The sequence below is a fragment of the Barbus barbus genome, assembly GCF_936440315.1.
Source record: "Barbus barbus genome assembly, chromosome: 14".
Classification (NCBI taxonomy): domain Eukaryota; kingdom Metazoa; phylum Chordata; class Actinopteri; order Cypriniformes; family Cyprinidae; genus Barbus; species Barbus barbus.
Window position 1 is genome coordinate 22,477,127 of NC_136742.1, and position 25,129 is coordinate 22,502,255.

The 25,129-nt window shown below is 39.1% G+C and overlaps 1 protein-coding gene across 1 annotated transcript; it reads left to right on the forward strand.

Annotated features, from left to right (window-relative positions):
- Window positions 1-509: 509 nt before the first annotated feature.
- Window positions 510-6,666, forward strand: LOC306880330 (N-terminal Xaa-Pro-Lys N-methyltransferase 2; the record flags this gene model as incomplete). Its single annotated transcript, XM_079433808.1, has 4 exons — window positions 510-684; window positions 3,090-3,262; window positions 4,036-4,288; window positions 6,410-6,666. The coding sequence occupies 4 exons, from the start codon at window positions 510-512 to the stop codon at window positions 6,664-6,666; spliced, it is 858 nt and encodes a 285-aa protein (XP_079289934.1).
- Between the last annotated feature and the right edge of the window lie 18,463 nt (window positions 6,667-25,129).

The following is a 25,129-nucleotide window of genomic DNA, read 5'->3' on the forward strand; positions in this document are numbered from 1 at the left end:
GCATGCAGACCGTAAGCAGCAACAGCATGTTCAGATTAGATCTGTCTTTAATCTTTTCTCACCACTGTGAACTTACCACCAATACTGTGTATACAAACATGAGAAGGCTGTACTAAGAATAGCCACTACATAAGCCACTTGTCAGTAGCTGTGAATGAATGCATGACTCTCTGGTTCATGTGTTGGTATGCACTAATATGCCATTCTGGATGTGTCTATGGAACGTAAGAGAAGGAGCTTCTTCTGGAACTGGAGAAGAAGGCACCACCCCTCTTCTGAGGCAATCTTACCCATCCCTTTCTCATTCCACCTCCCCAGGCCTAAAGCAGGTGATCTGATAAGATGTGGTAGTTTTAAGCACCCTGCTGAGAAAAGAATGCTCAACCGGTCAGTAACCAGAGGCCTCCTACAGATATAGCAGCACCGTGGTGTCTTCAGAACTTCTTCCAGAGACATCTTGAGCTACGCATTATCACACACGCTTTGAGCCACTTTGCAGAAGATTCAGAATGTCTGATTCCACCTCCATTATGGAGTTTAGCGGGACGCATCAAGCTTTCCGAGACCGCTGGGCGAAGACGGATGATGAGATGTGCAAGCACAGTATGTCTTTCCACTTGCACAATACTCTGAGGAAGGAGTTCTTTGGCAGCTACCTGTACCTCCTGGAGCAGATTCCTCTGGGTAAGATGTGGGAGTGGGTCGCACAATTAATTATGAATTATGACCCTTTGAGGTTTTCCTGCAATGTTGTTGTGATGAGAACCTTAAGGCAGACATTTGGAGTATGGAGTTGTGTCAGACCAAATCCATAAAAAATATTTAGTCTGCATCCACTAATATTCATGTTATTGACATATCTGTCCCCGTTAAAGCTGCTTCAAAATTACCTTTGCAAATTTGAGAAGATAATGTCGAACAGCTATGCCTAAACCACAATATCCAATAGGAACAATCGATTTTCACTTAACAGTATACAGTACATACTAAACAGTGTACAGAGTAATGTGACTATTTTAAGCATTGCATCACATGTATATGCATGCTGCATACTTAAAATTTTTTACTGAATAATAAAATGTCAGCTGTGACTTTACTATGTTGGTGCATTAGCAGCAATAACAGCATATTTCAAAGTATTGAAAGGCTTTGGTAGTTGTGTGTTAAAGATACTGAGCCATTAACATAAAAACAAAACTAAGCAAATGTTCTACTTGAAACAGCCATGAATATTATACGATGATATGGAGTTCATAAGTAGTTTTGTTGTGTTGTTGACAGTGGTCTTTGTCTGATAAATGTTAGCTTATATTTCTACTTGTCCACACAGTTTATCAGATGTTGGGTATGTAAACTGTGGAAACAATTAAATGAGTCTGTCAGTGTTCCTGTGAGTTACCGGTTGGATTCAGAGGCTGGATTTCTTTTAACAGACTCAATCACAACTACTTGTGTTGTTAAGAGTTTGGTCTGGTATAAAAAAATCACAGAGAGCAACCGGTTTTACCCTTGGCCTTGACTCATGTACAACAACATAGGGGGGGAAATCCTCTTTATTAAATAAAGAACAGTTGGTGTTAAATGATATGTAAAGGAATAATAATTTGAGGTGAAAAGAAACTTACTGAAAAAGTGTTTCTTAAATTTTAAACTGTGAACTTTACTCAAAAAAGTAACTTGCAAGTAACTAAAAGCTAGCTAGTTTTTACAAATGTAGTTTTTAACCCTATATAGTGTATTGGTGGGAAGAAAACCCCCCACAAAAAAAAGCACATTTACCCTACTAGCATACTGGAAACTGCAAATGCCCAGCCCAATTACAGCAAAGTTACGTTAGTGTCAGTGAAATTCATGTAATAAATGATGTATTCATGTAATAAATTATAATAAAATTAATCAGTAGGAGCAAAAATATTTTTGAGTGCATCATAAATGACATCAATTGCATTTAAGACCAAAAGGGAACACAAACGTAAAAATTCTGTTATCATTTACTTACCCTCATGTTCTTCTAAATCTTTATGATGTTCTTCACTGTGGAACAAAAAGAAGAAAAAAAATATATATATTTTTGGTTACATTAATTTCCATTGTATGGAATGAATGAATGAAATAATAAAAAAATATAAATAAATAAACAGACATTTTTCAAAATATCATATTTTATGTTCCGTAGAAAATGTTTGGAATGATATGAGCGTGAGTAAATGGATGACAGAATTAGCATTTTTTGGGTGAACTATCTCAGAGAAAAAGGAGAATCAATGTCTTGTTTTGGCTGAAATGTTTCCTAATATAGCAGGTTGTTTTAATGTTGCCTCATGACCAATAAGGCAAAGCAGATGAGTGAGTGTTAAACCAGCCTATAAAGAGGGCCAACAAAAATATACAGGACAAAAATAAAATAGTCCACAGGGAATCACTGGGCGTGTTACTATTTTTGACTTTGAACTAGTAAACTTGTGGTTCACATATCAAACCCTGCTCACAATTTCAGTATCACAGTCCACTCACCCTGCCAGTTCTCTCACCTATCACCCTTCAGCAAGGTCTTCCCGCTAATCGTCTAGTGATCCGATGTTTGACTCGAACTTTCCAAGCATGCTTTGACTTAATAACTGGTCTGTCCTTTAAGTAACCAGCCATTCAAGAGAGCAGATGCTCCGGCTAAACTTAATAATGTGACATTAGACTGATGCTGACAGAGTATCGTATGTTGAGTTGCTTCATCTAAACTCTAAATGTGCCTACAATAAATCATTCCTTTGCACTGTAGTACAACATTGTCAATACTAACAGTATCTTGATGCTTCAATCACATTTGCTGAAAGAAAAAATCTTGTAAATTGCATAAACAAATGCTATTAATAACCGGTACTTTTCAAAAACTTTTTTATGACTAAATGTTGTGAGAAGTTGTGTTGTTGTGAAACTTCATATCATAACTGTACATTTCCCCTTGAGATGCTTTGATCCCACAGCTGACCTTTATATTTCAACTACAACACAATATTAGATTTCTAGTAATTAAATCAATGGCTTGTTTCTCTCTCTTGTTTTTTTGTGTCTATATGTTTATTTCCCTACAGTGAAACTCTATGCTGTGACTTGTGAGTACATTAAAGGGGAGAAGCAGTTTTACTACAGAGCACAGAACTTCTACAAGGATGTCCCGGCATCAGAGGAGGGCATGATGGGAGATTTTGTGGAGATATCAGAGATCGACCTTGAAGGCTCAAGACAGTTCTTGAAGAAGTTTGTTGTATGTAATTTTTATTTTCTCTTTCTTACTGATTGTGTATTATTCACATTTGAAATAAACTTAAAATATATTTTTATAAGTGAATAAAAAAAGATTATTGGATTTATCCTTTACAAGAAAATACTTTTTAGGCATTTTTATGCAATTAATGTGAAATTTACTAACAATTTCTGAGCGATAATCTTTTCAACACCAATTTTTTCAAATTTTTGTTTTTAATACATCAAAGAGTTAATCAGTTCATATATATCTTATTTATAAATATCAGACAAAGCCCTAGTGGAAAATAAATATACTAAAATGTATTTAAAATGACATTAAAACACATTTTAGGCTTAATATTAAGAAATATGCATTGTGCACAAGTAGTACTACAAACAAAGTCTTGAGCAGTATGTCAGTAAATATAATAGATTTGAACTAATATACTAAGTATGAAATAAATGCATTTTAAATCTTTTACTTTTTCACTAGGGAGCGACAGCAGGCAATCATTTTTAATTGCATATTGCCTTTTCGATCTGCTTACATATTCTTTAGATAGCAAGACCTCAAGATCAGAATAACCCAGCTGTCTCTATACCACTATTTGAACATGTGGTTAATTAACACATCTAAGTTGACAAATAGCATTAGCTTCATAAATAGTGTTCAGCTGTTCTGCTGAAACTTTGACCCTGAACCTGGACTACCACTCATAATTCTAAAAAAAAGTGGGAAAAAATTATATTAATCATTTATTGTGTTTTTATTATTATTTATAATCTCAATAGGGTCCAGGAAAGGCTGGCACCAAGCGGGCACTAGACTGCGGCTGTGGAATCGGGAGGGTGTCTAAAGGAGTTCTGTTTCCTGTGTTTGAATCCATGGAGATGCTTGACATGATGGAAGAGTTCATCCTCCACGCTCATGAGGTTTACCTCGGAGATTACGCAGACCGAGTGGAGGCCTACTACCTTTACAATCTGCAGGAATTTACCCCACCTACAAAGAGATACGATGTCATCTGGCTGCAATGGGTTGCCTGTGAGTGGATGGATTGTTTTCATGGATTATTTTATGTGACATATTTTACAGTAATGTTTTGTCTGCAGTTACTACTTTAATTTTACCTGTGTTATCCGCCCACCTACATTTGCTTATTTTAGTAGGTGCAGGCTATCTTTGCCCATTTGCTGTAATGAGAGCAGCTGAATGCTAGTCAGAGTCTTTTGTTTCAGGATACAGTTTCATCTCCCTCACTGCAGTCTGTGTACATTTGACACCAACGGCACAGATATCTATATGAAACTGCTTCAAACCATATAAAGACTTTGAATAGTACATGAATTACTGTTGGTGACAGATGTTTTAAGACCTAAGACTAAGGGACTCAACAAGTAGTTATACAGTGGGGCACATAAGTATTTGATACACTACCGATTTTTCAAGTTTTCCCACTTACAAAGAATCGAGAGATCTGTAATTTTCATCGTGGGTACACCTCAACTGTGAAAGACAGAATATAAAAAAAAAAATAATAATAATAATAATAATAATAATAATAATTAATTTCCATTTTATTGCATGAAATAAGTATTTGATACAATAGAAAAATAGAACTTAATATTTGGTACAGAAACCTTTGTTTACAATTACAGAGGTCAGATGTTTCCTGTAGTTCTTGACAAGGTTTGCACACACTGCAGCAGGGATTTTGGCCCACTTCTCCATACAGGTCTTCTCCAGATCTTTCAGGTTTTGGGGCTGTCGCTGGGCAATGCAGAGTTTCAGCTCCCTCCATAGATTTTCTATTGGGTTCAGGTCTGGAGACTAGCTAGGCCACTCCAGCACCTTGAAATGCTTCTTACGGAGCCACTCCTTAGTTGCCCTTGCTGTGTGTTTGGGGTCATTGTCATGCTGGAAGACCCAGCTACGACTCACCTTCAATGCTTTTACTGAGGGAAGGAGGTTGTTGCACAAAATCTCACGATGCATGGCCCCATCAATCCTCCCCTCAATACGGTGCAGTCGTCCTGTCCCCTTTGCAGAAAAGCACCCCCAAAGCATGTTGTTTCCACCCCCATGCTTCACGGTTGGGTTGGTGTTCTTGGGATTGTACTCATCCTGCTTCCTCCAAACACGGCGAGTGGAGTTTATACCAAAAAGTTATATTTTGGTCTCATCTGACCACATGGCCTTCTCCCATGCCTCCTCTGGATCATCCAGATGGTCTTCGGCAAACTTCAGATGGGCCTGGACATGTGCTGGCTTGAGCAGGGGGACCTTGCACGCACTGCAGGATTTTAATCCATGACAGTGTAGTGTGTTACTAATGGTAACCGTTGAGACTGTGGTCCCAGCTCTCTTCAGGTCATTGACCAGGTCCTCCCGTGTAGTTCTAGGCTGATCCCTCACATTTCTCAGGATCATTGATACTCCACGAGGCAAGATCTTGCATGGAGCCCCAGTCCAGGGAGATTGACAGTCATCTTGAATTTCTTCCATTTTCTAATAATCGCACCAACAGTTGTTGCCTTCTCACCAAGCTGTTTGCCTATTGTCCTGTAACCCATCCCAGCCTTGTGCAGGTCTACAATTTTGTCCCTAGTGTCCTTAGACAGCTCTTTGGTCTTGTCCATAGTGGAGAGGTTGGAGTCTGATTGATTGAGTGTGTGAACAGGTTTCTTTTATACAGGTAACGAGTTCAAACAGGTGCAATTAACACAGGTAATGAGTGGAGGATAGGAGGGCTTCTTAAAGACAAACTAACAGGTCTGTGAGAGCCAGAATTCTTGCTGGTTGGTAGGTGATCAAATTCTTATTTAATGCTATAAAATGGAAGTTTTCACAATTTACAATGTGATTTTCTGGATTTTTTTAAATATTCTGTCTTTCACAGTTGAGGTGTACCTACGATGAAAATTACAGATCTCTCGATTCTTTGTAAGTGGGAAAACGTGAAAAATCGGCAGTGTATCAAATACTTATTTGCGCCACTGTATATATAATATAAAATCTAAAGAATTCTGGACTTTATACAGCTGTTGCTCAGCTTTGCATAAACAGTATCTGCTAAATGAGTTTTGGACTGTGGACATTTTGAAATGTACACACTCTCTTTTTGTCAAGAATTACATGATTCATCAACCATTTTAAATTTCTCAGGTCATCTAACTGATAAGGACCTGATGGAGTTTTTAATGCGTGCTAAGCAGAGCCTGAGGCCCAACGGTGTGATCATCATTAAGGATAACATGGCACGGCAGGGATGCAAGCTGGACCCCATTGACAGCAGCATCATTCGCCACCTGGACATCATGAAGAACATCATTCAGACAGCAGGCCTTACCATACTGGACGTGGAAAGGCAGGAAGGCTTTCCAGAGGCTATCGTGCCTGTATGGCTGATTGCCATGCGCTAAAGGAAATAATTTTTTTTAGATGGATATGTTTTACATGTACTTCTGTATAGTATATATTATAAAACCATACAATTTTTATTTTTTTATTCCATTTACCAGCTTATATGTCAAACTGTAGTGATTTCAGGATATGGAAATCTGTGGATCTTTTTTTTTACCAATAACCATCCAGTTTCCATCTTTCAAGTAACTTTTGCAGTTTTGAAAAGCAATATAAACAGTCTATTATGTTTCTACTTCATATACATGTATGGTTAAGAACATGTGGAAGTGCAAACATGGCATTTTGGCAGATTTTTTTAAATATATAATTTCCATTTTTGTTGAAATGGAACAGATAGATGTATATAATTGTATCGCCCTTTTAAAAAGATTTAGTATTTTGTACATTTATTGTAGTATTATAAAGTCAAATAAATTATTTATTTATTTTTTACAAAAAAATAATGCTGTTGTTGTTGTGTAATGCAACTGACAGAATTAAGTGTTGCCGCCATTGTGTCATTTTTTGTTGTTTAGAGTACAGAAATATTAATACATTTTTAAAAACTGTATAAGTGCCATTTCTTGTTTTTACAACAATACATCATAAAGCAATAAGTCATTGAAACATTTTTCAGAGACATTGGTGATGTCTCTCAAATGCTTTAAAGGGTTACTCCACCCCAAAATGAAAACTTTGTCATTAATCTCTTACCCCCATGTCGTTCCAAACCCATAAAAGCTTTGTTCGTCTTCGAAACACAAATGAAGATATTTTGGTGCATTCTGACAGCTCTCTGACCCTCCCATAGACAGCAATGTAATTAACACAATCAACGTAGAAACGTAGCATGGAGATCGGTAAAATAATCCGTCAGCGTTTTGGATGCGAACTGCGTACGCTGTTCTGTGTCAGCCGCACCACACGGATACGTCATCGATGTATATTTATGCTTTGATTTGAACGAAAACAGCGCATCCAGTATGCGGCTGACACAGAACAGCATACGCAGTTCACGTCCAGTGGATACTCTCCAAAATGGTGCTGTTCTGACGCAGAGGAGACGAACTGTTGAATAAAGTCGTTATTTTTGTTTTCTTTGCATACAAAAAGTATTCTCGTAGCTTCGTAAAATTACGGTTGAACCCTTGATGTCACATGGATTATTTTATAATAATTGTTTTATTTATCTCCTTGCAACGTTTCTGGATGTTGATTGTGTTAAAAACCACATTGCTGTCTATGGGATGGTCAGAGAGCTGTCAGGATGCATTAAAAATATATTAATTTGTGTTCCGAAGACGAACGAGGCTTTTACGGGTTTGGAATGACATGGGGTAAGTGATTAATGACAAAATTTTCATTTTGGGGTGGAGTAACCCTTTAAGTTGTGGGAGAATTATGTCCTTAAAACGACAATGCTTTCATTACTTTTACAAGCAAAATGGGCAAAATCTAAAATGACTTACAGTTCTAGAGGACCTTTTAGCTTGCTTATAAAAAGATATGATAATGAGCATTAGTTGCATATTTCCTTGAAGTATTCTTGGTGTCTTTGAAAGCAGAACTTCTCTTCACATATTTAAAGAACTGAGGGATAAATAATGTCAACAAGTTCAAAACTTCATTGTATTCCCCAAACTATGAAAAACCACACTGTTTAGGTAAATTGCTCTCAGATGGTGTCTTTGTAGAGAGGAAGGGAATTATCCCTGGTTTTGACAGACTACTCTTTTGTATCTGCCTTGGGCTCTGTCCAAATCTGTCAAAACGTGTCTGCATAAAGAGCATCAGCAAGTCACCTCAAATATTCAGCATATAATCCTCACAAAGATGTCTTGAGCAGTGCAGTGTAAAAATTCAAGCAGGTCCTTTTCCCTGTGAATAGGCGGTTTGTCAAGAAAAAAAAGCACAAACACTCACAGCACGCAATGCAGTCAGCCTGTTATGTTTTTGAATGATCTACACTGGTTCTTTACCAAGCGAATTCCTTGCACTCATGGGATTTTGCAAATACATTTTTAAAGTTCAAAATACCCTCAGTCATATTTCTTTCATAAATCTATGTAAATAGCAGCCAAATGTCTATTCGCCTATTCAGAAATGGTTAGCGTACCTAGCAGTTTCTGCTATCAAGTCTAATCTTTCTTGTTTCCTTCACAAGCAGTCTGGCAGCTAATAGTCTGTATTAACAGAAATAACATTAATAAATTTGGTCATATTAGAGCTGAATTGGGCCAAGCTCCAGGCGCAGAGAGTCAAACATAACATTGACAGACAACTGGGAGTGTTGCACTGACACAAGTAATTATCGACAAATGATCCTGTGCCTAGAGCTGGCAGTGGACAGCGACATCAAATTTCAGGTTTATTTAACAATTATTTCTCATTTTTCAAAAAGATGAATGCTCATTTGTGGTGTCAAAGTGTATGCAAGTTGCTTCAAATCTAATTTCAATCGAATTTAATAAGAATTTGTGCCTTTCGTAACATGACTTTAACCTCAAAGTCTCATAACTACAGGCTTGATACCAAGAAAATTGGTCCTCAGGGTTTTGAAATGTGATACAACCGACTGACATATTACGGTTTGGGATTGAGAAAAGAAAAATAATAAAAAGTGCTTTTAAGTCTCAAAATATTCGCTTTAAATCATTATGAAGGATCGTGATGATTTGGGGCTGGTCCCTGCCAGGAGAGTGACAGAGTTACAACCATAAACGTTCACAACGTGTTGTCTGGTACGGGCTGTCAACATGTCAGCTCAAAGGCCAGAGCTCAGTTACACATACTTTTTATAGGCCATGCTGATATTCAATAGTTTATTCAGATATGCACTGCCCCCTATCATGTACTGCTGATTACATTAATTTGATCTCCAAACTGTTCAAACTCTGACAAATTACATCAACATGATGGATTTAGATGGAATATAGTATTTTAAGGTTTCTGGTAGGACAATCTGCAGAGATAAGTAAGCCTAAATTTGTAGATTCCCCCAAAACTGTGCAAGCACTGTCGCTGCGTACCAAACAGGATCAATTTGCCTGCGAAGGGCACTTCGGAATGAGAATAATCATAGCCACGATAATGAAGGGTCTTTCCAAACCGAAGTGCTCAATTTCAAAGGGCCCTTCGGAATGAAGGATTTTAAAGGGTACAACTAATAAACACTTTCGATCCTATGATTCTTTGCACAGGTTTTATTTGTGACACAGATGATGGAAGATGACACAGAAGTGCATTTTAAGGAACAGTTTTTTGGTTCTCTACACCCTCTGTCAAAGCTTTGAGCCTTTGTTGAAGCATGCAACATTGGCTCAACCAATGGCATATGTTCGGGGTGGGGCTAACAGCTAGGACGACCAATGGGGAATATTTTGGAAATATGATTAAAATCTGGATTGTATAACAGGGTTGTTACCCCAAACATAACTGTGATCATTTATTTTTGCACATTTAATGAATTTAATATTATTACGTTTTTGAACTGTGCTTATGTTATTCCACTGACAGTCATTTTAAATAATTTTTGTAAAGATTTATCTAAGATTACCATTTTAGTTAGTAGAAAGAAGATATTCCGTAGACCCTAATCAGGCTAGACACCATACTGAATTTATGAACGATTTTTCCTTTTTTTTTTTCAGAAAAATATTTAATCAGCTAAACAATTGGTATGTTGACAGACAATCCACTAAACACACTGTATACTGTATGTATATATATATATATATATATATATATATATATATATATATATATATATATATATATATATATATATATATATATATACACTCACTGGCTACTTTGTTAGGTACACCTTGCTAGTACCGGGTTGGACCCCCTTTTGCCTTCCGAACTGCCTTAATTCTTCGTGGCATAGATTCAACAAGGTGTTGGAAACATTCCTCAGAGATTTTGGTCCATATTGACGTGATAGCATCACGCAGTTGTTGGAGATTTGTCGGCTGCACATCCATGATGCGAATCTCCTGTTCCACCACATCCCAAAGTTGTTCTATTGGATTGAGATCTGGTGACTGTGGAGGCCATTTGAGTAAAGTAAACTCATTGTCATGTTCAAGAAAGCAGTCTGAGATGGTTTGAGCTTTGTGACATGGTGCATTATCCTGCTGGAAGTAGCCATCAGAAGATGGGTACACTTTAGTCATAAAGGGATGGACATGGTCAGCAACAATACTCAGGTAGGCTGTGGCGTTTAAACAATGCTCAATTGGTACTAAGGGGCCCAAAGTGTGCCAAGAAAATATCCCCCACACCATTACACCACCACCAGCCTGAACCGTTGAGAAAAGGCAGAATGGATCCATGCTTTCATGTTCTTTACGCCAAATTCTGACCCTACCATCTGAATGTCGCAGCAGAAATCGAGACTCATCAGACCAGGCAACGTTTTTCCAATCTTAATATTTAAACCTTAAAATTAACCTTTTTTTTTTTTTTGCATATAGTTCTATTTTAAAGGTTTTTATTTACTACAGCTGTTATTAAGCTGTTCTTACAGCTGTTACTACAGCTGTTATTAAGCTGTTCTTACTCTTTTGCGGACCGCAAGCCAAGTTTGTTTACCATTATCTGGCAGGGCTGAATGGGCAGGCAAACTCGTGAAATAGTTTTATTTTCTTTCCTCCATGTCACATCAGAGAACATGTGAATGTTTCATTACATTATTAAAATATTAACTTAAAATTTAAGAGGATATAGGTAAATATTGTAGGTTAAAGGGGTTCAGCTGACAAAAACAAAAAAAAGTTTGGGAATCCCTGTTGAAGATCATCAGACATTTGAAATGGATGTTCACATCACTATAATGCTTCCGAATTGTCTGGTTCCTCAATGCGGTCAGACTGGTACTATTAAGGAGAATGCATTTCGCCACAGTCACCTTAAAATGTCAGCCGCAAACCACGGCTGCCTCATCAATGATCATGTGACCCTGTTTGACCTGGCCTGATGTGGTTGATTGGTCGCTGAGGTCAGACATTTGTCCTTGTGACTGGACCCGCCTCGGCCCGGCTCCTCCGATTCTGGTCCCACGTTCTCTCCACGCCAAAACCTTGACCGGCTTCCCGCCACTAGAGCGGCGTGGAAGTCTGGGCCGGCCTGTTGGCATTGCGGGGACTCAGGGCATTTCACTGATCGGTGCCCGGTGATGGAGGTGGGGGCACTGATCCGGGTTCCGGACCGCCCGCAGGCTGCCCCCGATCAAGCTGGCATGTACCAAATAGCTGTGAGTATTAAGGGGGGTACATATTGGGCTTTGGTGGATTCGGGGTGTAACCAAACCTCAATCCATCAAAGCCTAATTCAACCAGAGGCATTGGATAAGAGCTGCATGGTTCAGGTGTGGTGCATACATGGGGATGTGGTAAAATATCCTGTAATGCTCTTAGCAATCCAATTTTGGGGACAAGAGCATAATGTGGAGGTGGCCGTTAACCAGCACCTCAGACATCCGCTTATTTTGGGGACCAATTGGCCAGCGTTTAGTCAGTTATTGGGGTATTTGTGTGCGGATGTCGCTTGGGAAGGGAAGCGAGGGGGGGAGTTGGCCGTGCAGGCGGGGGAGGCTGAACAGAGACCGGCCGAGGCGGGGCCAGGGGAACCGAGCGCAATCGAGAGGCTGATCCTTTCGGAGCGTGTTTACTTTCCCGTGGAGCAGTCTCGGGACGAAACGCTAAAAAATGCTTTTGAGCAGGTCTATTCCATCGATGGACAGCCTCTCCAATCAACACGACCCCTTTCATATCCCTATTTTGCTGTTTTAAAAGATAGGTTGTATCAAGTGACCCAAGACACTCAAACAAAGCAGGATACAACTCAGCTGTTAGTGCCTAAAAGCCGCCGGGAAATGTTTTTCCAGGAGGCTCATTTTTAATCCCATGGCAGGGCATTTGGGACAGACAGCAACACTAAACCGTCTAATGACCCGATTCTTCTGGCCGGGCATTCACGAGAACGTGCGCAGGTGGTGCACGGCTTGTCGTGAGTGTCAGTTAGTGAATCCCCCGGCCTCCCCAAAAGCGCCTTTGCACCCTCTTCCTCTTGTGCAGGTCCCCTTCGATAGAATTGGTATGGACCTCATCGGGCCATTGGAACGGTCAGCACGGGGGCATCGCTTTGCATTGGTCCTAGTGGATTATGCAACTCGATACCCCGAGGCAGTGGCGCTCCGCAGCATTTCGGCAAAAAGTGTAGCGGAGGCACTGTTTCGTATAATCTCCCGAGTGGGAATCCCGAAAGAGATTCTCACGGACCAAGGCACGGCGTTCATGTCACGTACAATATGCAAGCTTTATGAGTTATTGGGCATTAAATCCGTTCGCACAAGCGTCTTTCACCCACAAACGGACGGCCTGGTGGAGAGATTTAATCGCACGTTGAAAACCATGATTCGAAAGTTCGTTCACGTCGACACAAAAAATTGGGGCAAATGGCTGGAACCCCTTTTGTTCGCGGTACGCAAGGTCCCGCAAGTCTCCACAGGGTTTTCCCCCTTCGAGCTCCTGTACGGACGCCAGCCCCGGGGGGTTTTGGATGTTCTAAGGGAGACATGGGAGGAGGGACCTTCAGATAGCAAAAATGAAATTCAGCATGTGCTGGACCTGAGAACAAAACTCCACACTTTGGGGCAGCTCTCGATTGAGAATTTGTTACAGGCCCAGGAAAGGCCCAGAGCCAGTTGTACAATCGGGGTACCACGTTGCGCAAATTTGGACCGGGAGAGCAAGTACTTGTATTGCTCCCAATGTACAAGTACTTGTACAGCTTCACCTGCGGGCGGTCCTGCGAGCGCTGAGAGGGGCCGGCCTCACGGCCAATCCGAAGAAGTGTGCGGTTGGGCGTGTGGAGGTCAGGTATCTGGGTTTCCACTTGGGTCATGGTCAGGTGCGTCCCCAAATTAATAAGACTGCGGCAATTGCTACCTGTCCGCGACCCAAGACCAAAAAGGTCAGGCAGTTCCTGGGGCTGGCGGGATATTATAGAAGGTTTATTCCTGATTATTCGGACCTCACCAGCCCGCTGACTGACCTCACTAAAAAGGAATTCCCAGATCCGGTCCAGTGGACGGAGCTGTGTCAGCAGGCTTTTACCCAGGTGAAGGCTGCTCTGTGTGGCGGACCGCTGTTATACTCTCCTAATTTTTCTCTCTCCTTCTTGCTGCAGACGGATGCATCGGACAGGGGGCTTGGAGCAGTTCTGTCCCAGGAGATAGAGGGTGAGGAGCGGCCAGTGCTCTACATCAATCGGAAGCTCTCTAAGAGGGAGACAATGTACAGCACCATTGAGAAGGAATGCTTGGCCATCCGATGGGCAGTGCTCACCCTCCGCTATTATCTCCTGGGGCGGGAATTCACCCTCTGTTTGGACCACGCGCCCCTGCAGTGGCTCCACCGCATGAAGGATACCAACGCGCGGATCACCCGTTGGTATCTGGCACTACAGCCCTTTAAATTCAAGGTGATCCACAGGCCGGGGGCGCAGATGAAGTGAAGTGACATTCAGCCAAGTATGGTGACCCATACTCGGAATTCGTGCTCTGCATTTAACCCATCCAACGTGCACACACACAGCAGTGAACACACACACACCGTGAACATACACCCGGAGCAGTGGGCAGCCATTTTATGCTGCAGCGCCCGGGGAGCAGTTGGGGGTTCGGTGCCTTGCTCAAGGGCACCTCAGTCGTGGTATTAAGGGTGGAGAGAGCGCTGGACATTCACTCCCCCCACCTACAATTCCTGCCGGCCGGAGACTTGAACCCGCAACCTTTGGATTACAATGTATGTGGCGAGGGGGGCGTGGTTCAGCGAAGTCGGCAGCAGGAGAGAGCATTGGGAGACGAACGGTGAGAAAGTAGGTCAAGTGCAAAATGATGAACACCTGTGTCTGATTGCAGTGATTGGCGTGGACAGACGGCAGAGAGAGCCGGACGGGAAGGAGACTCGGACTGTGACAAGCTGGTTTTAACTGGGCGAACCCAGGAAACTGTCCCACGGAGTGCACGTTTGTGTTGTGTGCAGAACGGCAATCTTTATTTTGTTTTTTGTTTTGAGTTATTATAAATAAAACCTTCCGAGTCTCCCAAACGCCAACCTTGTCCTCTTCCTTCCTCAAACCCCGAGCTTGAACTGTATCATAGTATGCTATATCCTAGTTTAAGTTTGAGGAAACCATCACTATTTCACTTCTTTGCAGGATCTTCCAGCTAAATTAGATGACAAAGAAGGGAAGGAAATTATATGTGCAAGCCTATTAAATAACTCAAGCTAATTAGCTACAAGTAGCACCTAATTTAATGACGTTGTACAAAGTTTAATTGTAAACCCACCCAATTAGATTCAAAGGAGCGGGTAACAACACAATCCGTCTCTTGTAATCTGTTGGTTTTGCTGTTTGTAAAAAACTTGTATAATCACCCTTATAATCGTCCATTTTCTTTTCCTCTCTGGCTTTGGAAGAATCATTGCTCATGCTGGTTTCAATTCACTAACCTTTCAGATTACACAATAATGAGCCAAAATAACTCTCACATGCACACTGAGCCTGCCTGAACCATTTTCCTCCAAAGCTATTTAGGTTCATGATTCACTATTGGTTTCCACAACAAGGAAGGGGGGGGGGGGGGGGGGGGGGGGGGGTATTGTTGAGAACAGTCTCTTCCTTTTCATATTGTTTTGTGGTGAACTACATTGCAGCTTGGCTCGTGAGAACAGATCACCATGAGAGAAAGTAAATAAGAGAACAAAATATATAGAAAGCCTGAGAGAGCCATTAAATCTAACAGGACCAAAAAAGAGTGGATGTAGCGGCAGGTATTTCCTGCTTCTTGATCTTCTGGAGCTGAGCTCATTTTTCCCCACTGGGGGTTCAGGCTTGGTTTGTATAATAACTTGTGGGATAATGCCAACAGTCTATTATTCATTTTTCTTTGGGAGGAAAACAGTTTGGAGGAAGAAAAAAAAAGAGTGGCTGGAAATACGGCTGGTGATCAAAATGTTTAGAATGGAAATTAATTTTGGATGTATACATTTAAATTCAATGTTATTTTACTAGTTAACAAATTCCAGTGATGTATATGGTTACTCTTACATTTGCCACAGTAAAAAAAAAGATTAGATCCAAAAATAGACACCAGGATGGTTTCAAAGAATAATTCTTTAAAGAAGGATTCTTTCATGAATACAAAGTTCAATAGAACAGCATTTTTTGAAATAGAAATCTTTTGTAACATTATAAAAGTCTTTCCTGTCACTTTTAATCAGTTTAATGTCCTTGCTGAATAAAAGTTTTAACTTCCAAAGTTATTTGCACTTTTAATGTACTGTAAGTCACTTTGGTCAAAAAAAAAATCTGCTGTTACCAACATCACTGAGTACATTTACGCCTAATGCAATTACATTTACAACTCCCAACATGTTGATTCAGTTTCATTAATTTCACATTGGTTGGCTCCAACCAAAGAATGCAGAATCTTTCTAAGCAAACAGCCGTCTCCAGGCCACAGCAAAGCCCCTGCTAATGAGAGAGCAGGCAGCTCGCTCACCAATTTCAAGTACGATTTATGAACCGAGCTGAGAAATATGACTTTAATAATGGTAACAAATGGCAGAGCTGCTGTCGGGATTGGCACTTGGTAGCGAGACTGAAGCTATAGAGGAAAATAACACGCCAAGGCCAACCGCTTTTGGAAAAGTCATTCTAATGAACTGTGAAAATGCTTTGGAGTGTGTCAGATATGGGCACAGCAGAAACTGGCTCTATAAACTCCTGATTAAACTTCAGTTTCTGTGGTTTTGCCATCATTTAACTGTGTTACAGCTTCTGTTGTAGTCATAATTGTGGGTGCAGAGGTTAACAGGAATATGGTGATGGCTCTGCCTGGCGCTAGTGAACCTCAGACATGGTCTCGAGCAGTTACTATATTTAAAAATCCAAATGGAACCTGAAGTTTTAAAAGCGGCCTTGAAATCAATTTCTTTGTTATTCCTATCCCAAACTTGGAATGTGTGAAAGGATTAGGACATTCGCTGGCATGAGAAATTGCACTGACAGCTCTCTGCATTTTCCGTACCCATGTTTTAGGATAATTTGACAGGAGCAATTTTAGTTTTTATTACTCAGGATGTATTAAGCTAATCCAAATGATGTCAGGAGAAATTGATGTAGTCACTTCCCGTCAATGACTTCCACGGAATCCTTGATCAATGATCATATTAACACAAATTAAAATGCAGACACCCTGCAGATTCTTAACACAAATGGTCATAGTTTATGAGTCTCTCTCACCAGGAAAGAGATGTTATTCATTGTCACATGACGTTAAAGGATACCGACAACCCCTGAATCCTCAGGCTTAAACTCAGTTCCATATCCCACGCAAACACATCTTGTTGGCAGATGTGGCGACACCACAAACACTTCAAAGTGCCTGCACTTAGACCTTCTCTATGCACTGACGCCAACTGTAAAAAGTACCGGACATATGGGTTGGAAAATATTAGACCTTTCAAACAGCGGCTGGGCAGCCTCCTCGTGGTGGGAGAAAATATTTTTATTACTCATCATTTAGTGCTGTTGAGGGTAAATTGTGACAAAGACCTTCAGGAGTCATCATTGCAAAGCAAAGCTGACAGAAGCAAACAGATCTGAGTTAAACGATATCACGCTGTGTTAAATGAAGCAATTTGCTGAGTGATTTAAGGCACATGTACATGTTTGAGGGAAAGAGATTTTTAGGGTAAATGTGAAAAGGCCCATTCACACCAATAACGATGACTATATTAGCGTCCACACCAGTCAGAGACAGTCATATGCGTGAGCTCTTTAAAGGGGTCATGACCTGCCTTTGTTTTTTTATTTTGTACCATTCTCTGAGGTCCACTTATAATGTTATCAAGATTTTTTACATCAAAAAACAATATAATTAAGAAGCAATAGGCTATTTTCTGTCCTGTTTTTTAAACCCCTCATCAGAGAGCTCTCTTTGAATAGACATGGCAGATTGTAGACTCGGAAGTAAATGTCCACTGGTATGACTGGCTAATAGTTGTGTGTATTTGACATACGTCCTGCATAGATGGATGCTGCTGGAATTTAGGTTAAAAACGCATAAATACTCAGTGCAAATCAAACAATCTGTAATAACAGATAAAGCAATAGTGATCAATAGATCCAATATAGAATCCAATATAGTCGGCACAGCATTGTCTTTTAGTTTCAATCTTTCTGAAAATCCTGTCACATTGTGTCTTGATTGTAAACGAATCTGTGGTAACACGAAGTGGACAAAGGACCAAGTTAATTCTTACTGACACAATCTGTAACTTCATTAAAATAAAGTTCACCAAATAAAGTTTATCGTTTAGTTTCGTTGCATTTGCCTCTCTTGTTATTTACACTACATGTGCGAACCAGTGGGCGGGGCTAAACGGGCAGTGATGTAGAAGCAGGCGTTGATCGTCTTCTGCAGAGGCGGTGTTTAGCCACACTATGTCATCATAGAGTTGTACATTCCACAACCTGTTATTTTGGCAGATTTGGCTTCAATATAAGCTGTTTTTAGACTAACATGACAGTTCTGAACTCTGAGCTTTGATTTCTCAGTTCATGACCCCTTTAAAGTTGACTAAATTCTGATTGTCTGTCAATGTTTTCATCAGCTGAAGAAAATCCTTCGAAAAGTGATTCCAAGGATGTGTTTTTTTTATCGTTATAGTTGTGGTGCGAACTTCCTTATTTTTAATTAGATAAGGATTCATCTCTAGATTCATATCTAGGTTTCGAAGCTTGAATTCTGATGATTCGTTGCTAGAGGGCGCTGATGATAAACTTATGAAGCAATGCCTAATATAAAGTATTTATTTATTTGTAGATAACATTAAATAGGTTATACTTTATTACAAATGTATGTAATTGGTTTGTAAAAAAAGGACATTTGGGTTGTGTCCACTTTGCAATTACACCGTTTTGACCAGAAGCAATGTTTTAAGTGCTTTAAATGGTGAATCTTTTTGCAAAGCAGTTGGTTGAATTGATTCAGAGTTTTGAAAAGCTTTTTTTCTCCCGTCACTGCTTGAAAGTAGCACTGGTTTAATTTGTACAGCGTTGCCATGATCGCCGGTAAAATTAATAAGAAAAAACAAGCCGCTGGATGGCGTGATTGACCAATCAGAAGGAAGTATTCCAGAGAGCCTTGTTTATCTACTTGCTGACTCCGTCACTTCTCGGCAGTTACCGTAATGAGTCAATCAGTTAATCCAATACAGCTGTCACAGACATGCACTGTGAAAGCCGTGGGCTGCTGGAGATCTAGTGCTCTCTCAGTATTTTCCCATGAACATAAAGCAAAAGCATAGTTTCTCCTTCCTGTTGTGGTGAGAGGCAACAGGGAGACATCTTATTCAATCTGACATCTCAGGGGACAGACATCCAAAAAATTACTCCTCAAGGCTCTTGAGTGACTCTAAAGTTTGCTTTGACGTAATCACACATGGCAAACAATGAGAAAATCTCTCCTCTTGAATATCACACCATGGACATTCGCATGCTTTCGTTCACTCTTTTAACTGAAAACACAAATATGACTCGACTACAAACACATGCTCTGCTCCTGCTCTCATGCAAACAGACCTTCTGATGCTCAAAGTGTGATTTTGAGGCTGTGTGTGACAGATCTTCATCAGGGAAGAAAAATGAAGAGCGGGAAGTGAAAATTGAGTGCTTTTTTTCCTGAGTGACAGTTCATCAGCAGGCCACTGAGATCTGATTCCATCTGTTTCTGTCACTCTTGGTTATTTTTCATTTGGACTGAATGAACAAGGAAAATAGTGACTTAACCTCATTAACTCTGTGAGAGGTTTGCTTCCCATTAGTGCCTAAATTAAGTTTTTCCAAGTGAATCGTCATAGACAGGACCCTCAGGGCACACTGTCAGTTGTGAAATGATTTACCTATTTAGTGTCAAAATTTGTTTACTGAATGCGTGTGTGTTCCTGAATGTGCTTCATTTGCCATTTTTAGTATTGACTTGTTTGTGCTGTTGCAATTATTTTAGATGTTGCAATATTAGGCCATTGCGCAATTTCAAACCATATGTATCTTTGACATTATTGTGGCCGTGCAATAAATGTTTTGAATTTATAAAAAATTAATTCACCACTTTAATTTAATGCAATTCATTGCATGGGTGAGAAAATTAATTAGAAAGTCAATTGAATGTTTTTGTCTTAGTCTTGGGGACATTCAGCAAATATTAATTTGCAATTAATTTACATTTTGTGCATTTTTATTATTTTCCCTTTATTTTTTCCTTCTCTTCTCACTATATAATGAAATTGTGGTTAAAAAATAAAAATACAATAATAAACAATAATAAAAATAATTGATTGACAGACTTCTTTTTTAAACATTTTTCTAACATGTTTCTTTTGTTTTTATTTTTGTCAATTCTTTTTGATAACGTAAAAGTAAAAACTAGACTGCCCCATGAACTCCCATAGCAGCATTAATTGTGTCATCACTATAGAGATTTTACTAGCTTTTAAACCAGTTATAAGAACATCACAAGAAAATTGGTGAAGTTAGGCATGTTTTGTATACATATAACTTTCACTAAAATAAAGACAGATGCTTTTAGTTTGCCTTCTCTTCGAATTCAGCTGAGCTAAAGCAAAAGCACATTTTCAGGATCCCTCGCTGGCTGCATGTCTTTTTAACTCTCCAGTATCTAACAAGGGAAAAAAACGAATTTACCTTCACAAAGTCTCTTGACAGTGTCAGGCAAATGTACATAATGAGAACTGCCAGAGGTTGGAGGCTGATTGACGTGTATCCTCCACACTGTACCATGATGACAGCATGTCTGTCATGGCTGCCAGGGCTGAATAATTTTACTTACCACCCACAATTTAAGGAGACCCATATATGAACATTTACTCAACAGAGGACACAATTTTGGATTAAATTCACCATGGATTTGCTAAGGGATGGAAACCTTTTAAGTTGTTTACATGAATGTTTTATATTGCTATATAATGAATTTAACAAGAAAATAATATGAAAAATTAGTCAGCATATCATGCAGTTAGTCTGATAAAAAGTTTACACTGATTGCCATCATTAGTTTTATAACATTTTTTAACATTTTTAATCAGCTTTTATTTTTATATCTTCTGTTTTTATTTGAATTTTAATAATTTTGTTGTGTGATTTTGACATTTTTAGTAGGTTTTTTTTGTTCATCTATATAGTTTTAATAAATTTTTATTCCAGTTTTAATTCAGTTATTTTAATATCAAACAGGATGTAATATGAAAATGACAAAATATAACCCACTGTGTCTGACAGTGTATGTAAAGTGTGTCCTGGGAAATATTAGCCATTGTGTACTCATATTATTCAGCATTGCATTACCGGCCACTAGAAATAAAACAATAAGCACAGCTAACATTTGTTAACCTGTTTTGATTTAGTCTGTTCTGTCCTTAGTCAAACATATTAGTCCTTAACATAAACTACAACTAAGTATCATCGACAGAGGAAAACCTGTTGACATACAGACATGTAAGTTTTGAAACTGCATACACAGCTGTTGTTTAGCTCATTTGCTTTGCTGAAGGTTGAACCAAACAAGTGTTTTAATACAGCGGTTATGTTTTTTTTTTTTGTCCCATACAAGGCCGACTCCACTACGTGAGGATAATTAAATGATTTCAGATGGTAAAAAACAGGAAAGCAAACCCATAATCAACACCGCTGTCTTGTGATGGACAAGCTCACCATGTTTCTGACACATCAAAGAAAGCCTGTGGCCTCTTGTTAAAACTCAACAACATCTCACGCTGCTGTAAACCTTCCACAAAACACACAGGCAGCACTTTCCTCCAACGCAAAATAACTGTAAACGGTTAATTACATTCATAAAGTAGATAGAGGCAGTAAATCCCCTAGGCGTATGTGTGTGTAATATAACAACAGAACAAATGCATTACAGTAACTGTTCATCACATTAGTGGGCTGCGGTTGGGTGGGGTGTGTGCAACAGTGGCATGCTTGTATGGAAGAAGGTGCCTGTGACTGTGCCAGTTTCTCCTGTAGTAAATACATTAAAATCCCATATAAACTATTCTAGGCCTTGCGGCTGGTGTTGAGTGCATCTTGAGGTGGAGTGAGTGAGCTGCAGGCACAGAGTAGCTGCTGATGGGGGCTCAGGGTGGGCCAATTCCATCTTGCTGATGGGTACACTTCAAGAACTATGACCAGATGTTCATTAATGAACTTTTAGAAGACCACTGGGAGAGATGGAGAACAAATGCAAGAACTATGTTGGTCCACAAACAAATAGTGTTAAAACTATATACATACTGGGCTTTTTTGCAGCTGAAATGTTAACAAATGCAAGCCAAATATACACACATATATAGCTAAGGATTTAGTGATTTTCATGGTTCTGTGCGTGCAGTTTTCAGGACGGCATACCTAAAGGGTTAGTTAACCCAAAAATGACAATTCTGTCATTAATTACTCACCCTCATGTCATTCCAAACCCGTAAGACCTCGGTGCAGCTTCGGAACACAAATCTGGGAGCTCTCTGACCCTGCCATAGACAGCAAGGATATTACCATGATCAAGGTCCAGAAATGTAGCAAGAACATCAGTAAATCAGTAGTCCATGTGACACCAGGGGTTCAACCATAATTTTACGAAGCTACGAGAATACTTTTTGTGGAAGCAAGCGCATACGTCATGATAATCTCTCCACAATGGCGGTGCGCCACAGCAGGGATGAGGAGGAGAAGAATAATTGAATAAAGTTGTTATTTTTGTTTTCTTTGCACACAAAAAGTATTCTCGTAGCTTCATAAAATTACGGTTGAACCCCTGATGTCACATGAACTATTTTACCGATGTCCTTGCTATATACAAATTGTGCTTGGTGCAATTCCCAAGCTAATTAGTCTTATGAACTGTTTCTAAACATACAACACAACTAGTGAAGTTTGATTCCTGAGCAAAAGACTCAGAGTCAGTTCTTTTTAGTGAATCACAAATACACACAAATCAGTTGGTGCAGTTTTTCAATTAATTTGACTCGCGTCCTGAACTGCAAGTTAAGAATTTCATCATGTCCGACTCCATGAACTAATAATTTGTATTTAAGGCTTGCAAGATTTCTTGTAAATTAGTTTAGTACTGACTCTCTTCAAATTCAAAAGAATCAGTAATGGAATCGTTAAGGAACCAGAATCAGAAAGAGGAATTGGATCTAGAACTGTTAAATTCCTTGCGATTACTACTTGTACCAGCAAGATCTGTGCAAACAATAAATGGCTCATGATTCATAGCATCTGTTAAACAAGTTAAACAAAAACAGACATCACTCCAATATACTTAAATGATCACTTTAGAATGTTTTTCATTAACTGTTCAGACCATTAATGTAGATTAGAACTTTAGGATTAATCATGTATAATCTTAAATTATTCTTAAATTGTTTGCTTTCTGAAGTGATTAATTCACTTTTGTGTAAGGATTCCAAATGTCTTCTTTTGTACTCCATGCAAGAACATCGTATGGATTTAGAACAACATGAAGGTGAGTAAATTATGACAGAATTTACATTAGTTTTATTATTTACGCCAAGATTTGAGCAAATACATTGGAGGGGCTTTCATCTATTTCCTATGAAATTATTCCTAAAATTGTTTCATTTGCTTACACTAACATATGCACCCATTTTCTCTATAAAAATCAGGCCTTTCTCAACTATTTACCATCTATTTCTTCTTACAAAGCATTGCTGTGGAACTTTCTTTATTGTCTCAAGTTTCTTACACAAACTACCCTTGTTTCATCTTGATATTTGTTTTGCTGTATGTCTGAGGTTCTGCCAGATGTGCTGTGGGTGGCTGTAGCCTACAGGAGACTTGCAGTGAAGTCCTGGATCAGAGCCTGGACTGGTCTCTGAGCAAAACTGCTAATTCAAGCCGTTTGGGCACAAATATTCAGTGCAGAGTGCAGAGTTAGACTCAGGAGCCATGCCAAAATCTCCTTGTTCTGGTGACCTCTAATAACTTAAGTCACAAGACACAGGTTAATTATGTCAATCAATGCCACATCATGCCAGTTGGGACAGTGCATACAAATTAGGCACTGTTCACATAAGAATTTTAATGATAGAAATCTTAAAATCTGTAATTATTGTAACCCATAAACATCAAGTATTAAGAAAGAATTTATATTATTTTAAAATGTTACGTGATTTAAAATGTTACTCTGTAAATCTTTGAGACCAATATCCTTGTTTTGGATAATATCACATAAATATTAAAAACAGCAAAGATAAATGTGAGATAAAACAACATTAATCCAACTCACCTGCACTGCACATTGATTTGAATGTGTCATTTGTCCCAAAACTCACCAATTAATTTTTGGTTATTTTTCAGCATTATTTACTTGAACTAAAAATATTGTTTACAGCACATGACAAACATTCTAGAAATATCAGAAATGGGTTAAATGAGAGAAAGTGGTAGAGTTTTATGCTAAACATACAGTGAAAGAGACAGCAAATGATCACAGGATAATTTCTGTCTTTTCTAATCGGTGCATGACATCACACAGATCCGTCTCTGGTCCCCTAAACTCTTTGCAGATGGCCATGACTGGAAACTGAAACTCTGTCTCTCAGCATAAACAGAAAGGACCGCTCTGTGACGGACACAAATGTGGGAGAGTCAAAACATGTGTGATCTGAAACCATTACATCTGCCTAAAGTTCAGTCTTTGACAGCTTTGACCCCTAATCATCCCCATATTGACCTCAACCTTCCTTGAGGTCAACCATCAATTGGCTGTTTGTCTTTTTGACCCGTTCCCTGACTGATTAAGGGAAGTGCATTTTATCGATGGCTAAAAGTCACAGAGAGGCCATGATGTGCACTTGCTGTTCCTGCACTGATTCCTACTTAACTGTCCATAAGTTATACATGGCTGTCAACTGTTACCCAGCTAAGAAAAACATGTTCTAAGAACGTTTTGCTAACGTTTCCATTAAGTTATAAAAACATTAATTCAGAATGTTCTCTGAATATTTAAAACATCCAGTTTTGTAATGTTTTAAAATGTTTTTTTTATTTTTATGAAAACATTAAGGGAACATTACATTTTATAATTTCGCAAACATGGGAACGTTAGTTCTGAAAGTTCTCCGAATGTTCTGAAACAAGTAATAACATTTTAAAAATGTTATATAAACAAACAAATAAAATCACGTCACATTTATTTTTTTTGGAGAACTTTATTAAACACTTGATAACTATGAACAAATGTTCTTTTAAAAAATTAAAAAATGTGTTCATCAACTTAAATACAACTTAGCCAGAACGTTAGCCAAAGTTCGGAGAAGGCTGCCAAAGCTCTTCATGTTTCCCTTAAAAATCCCTCTA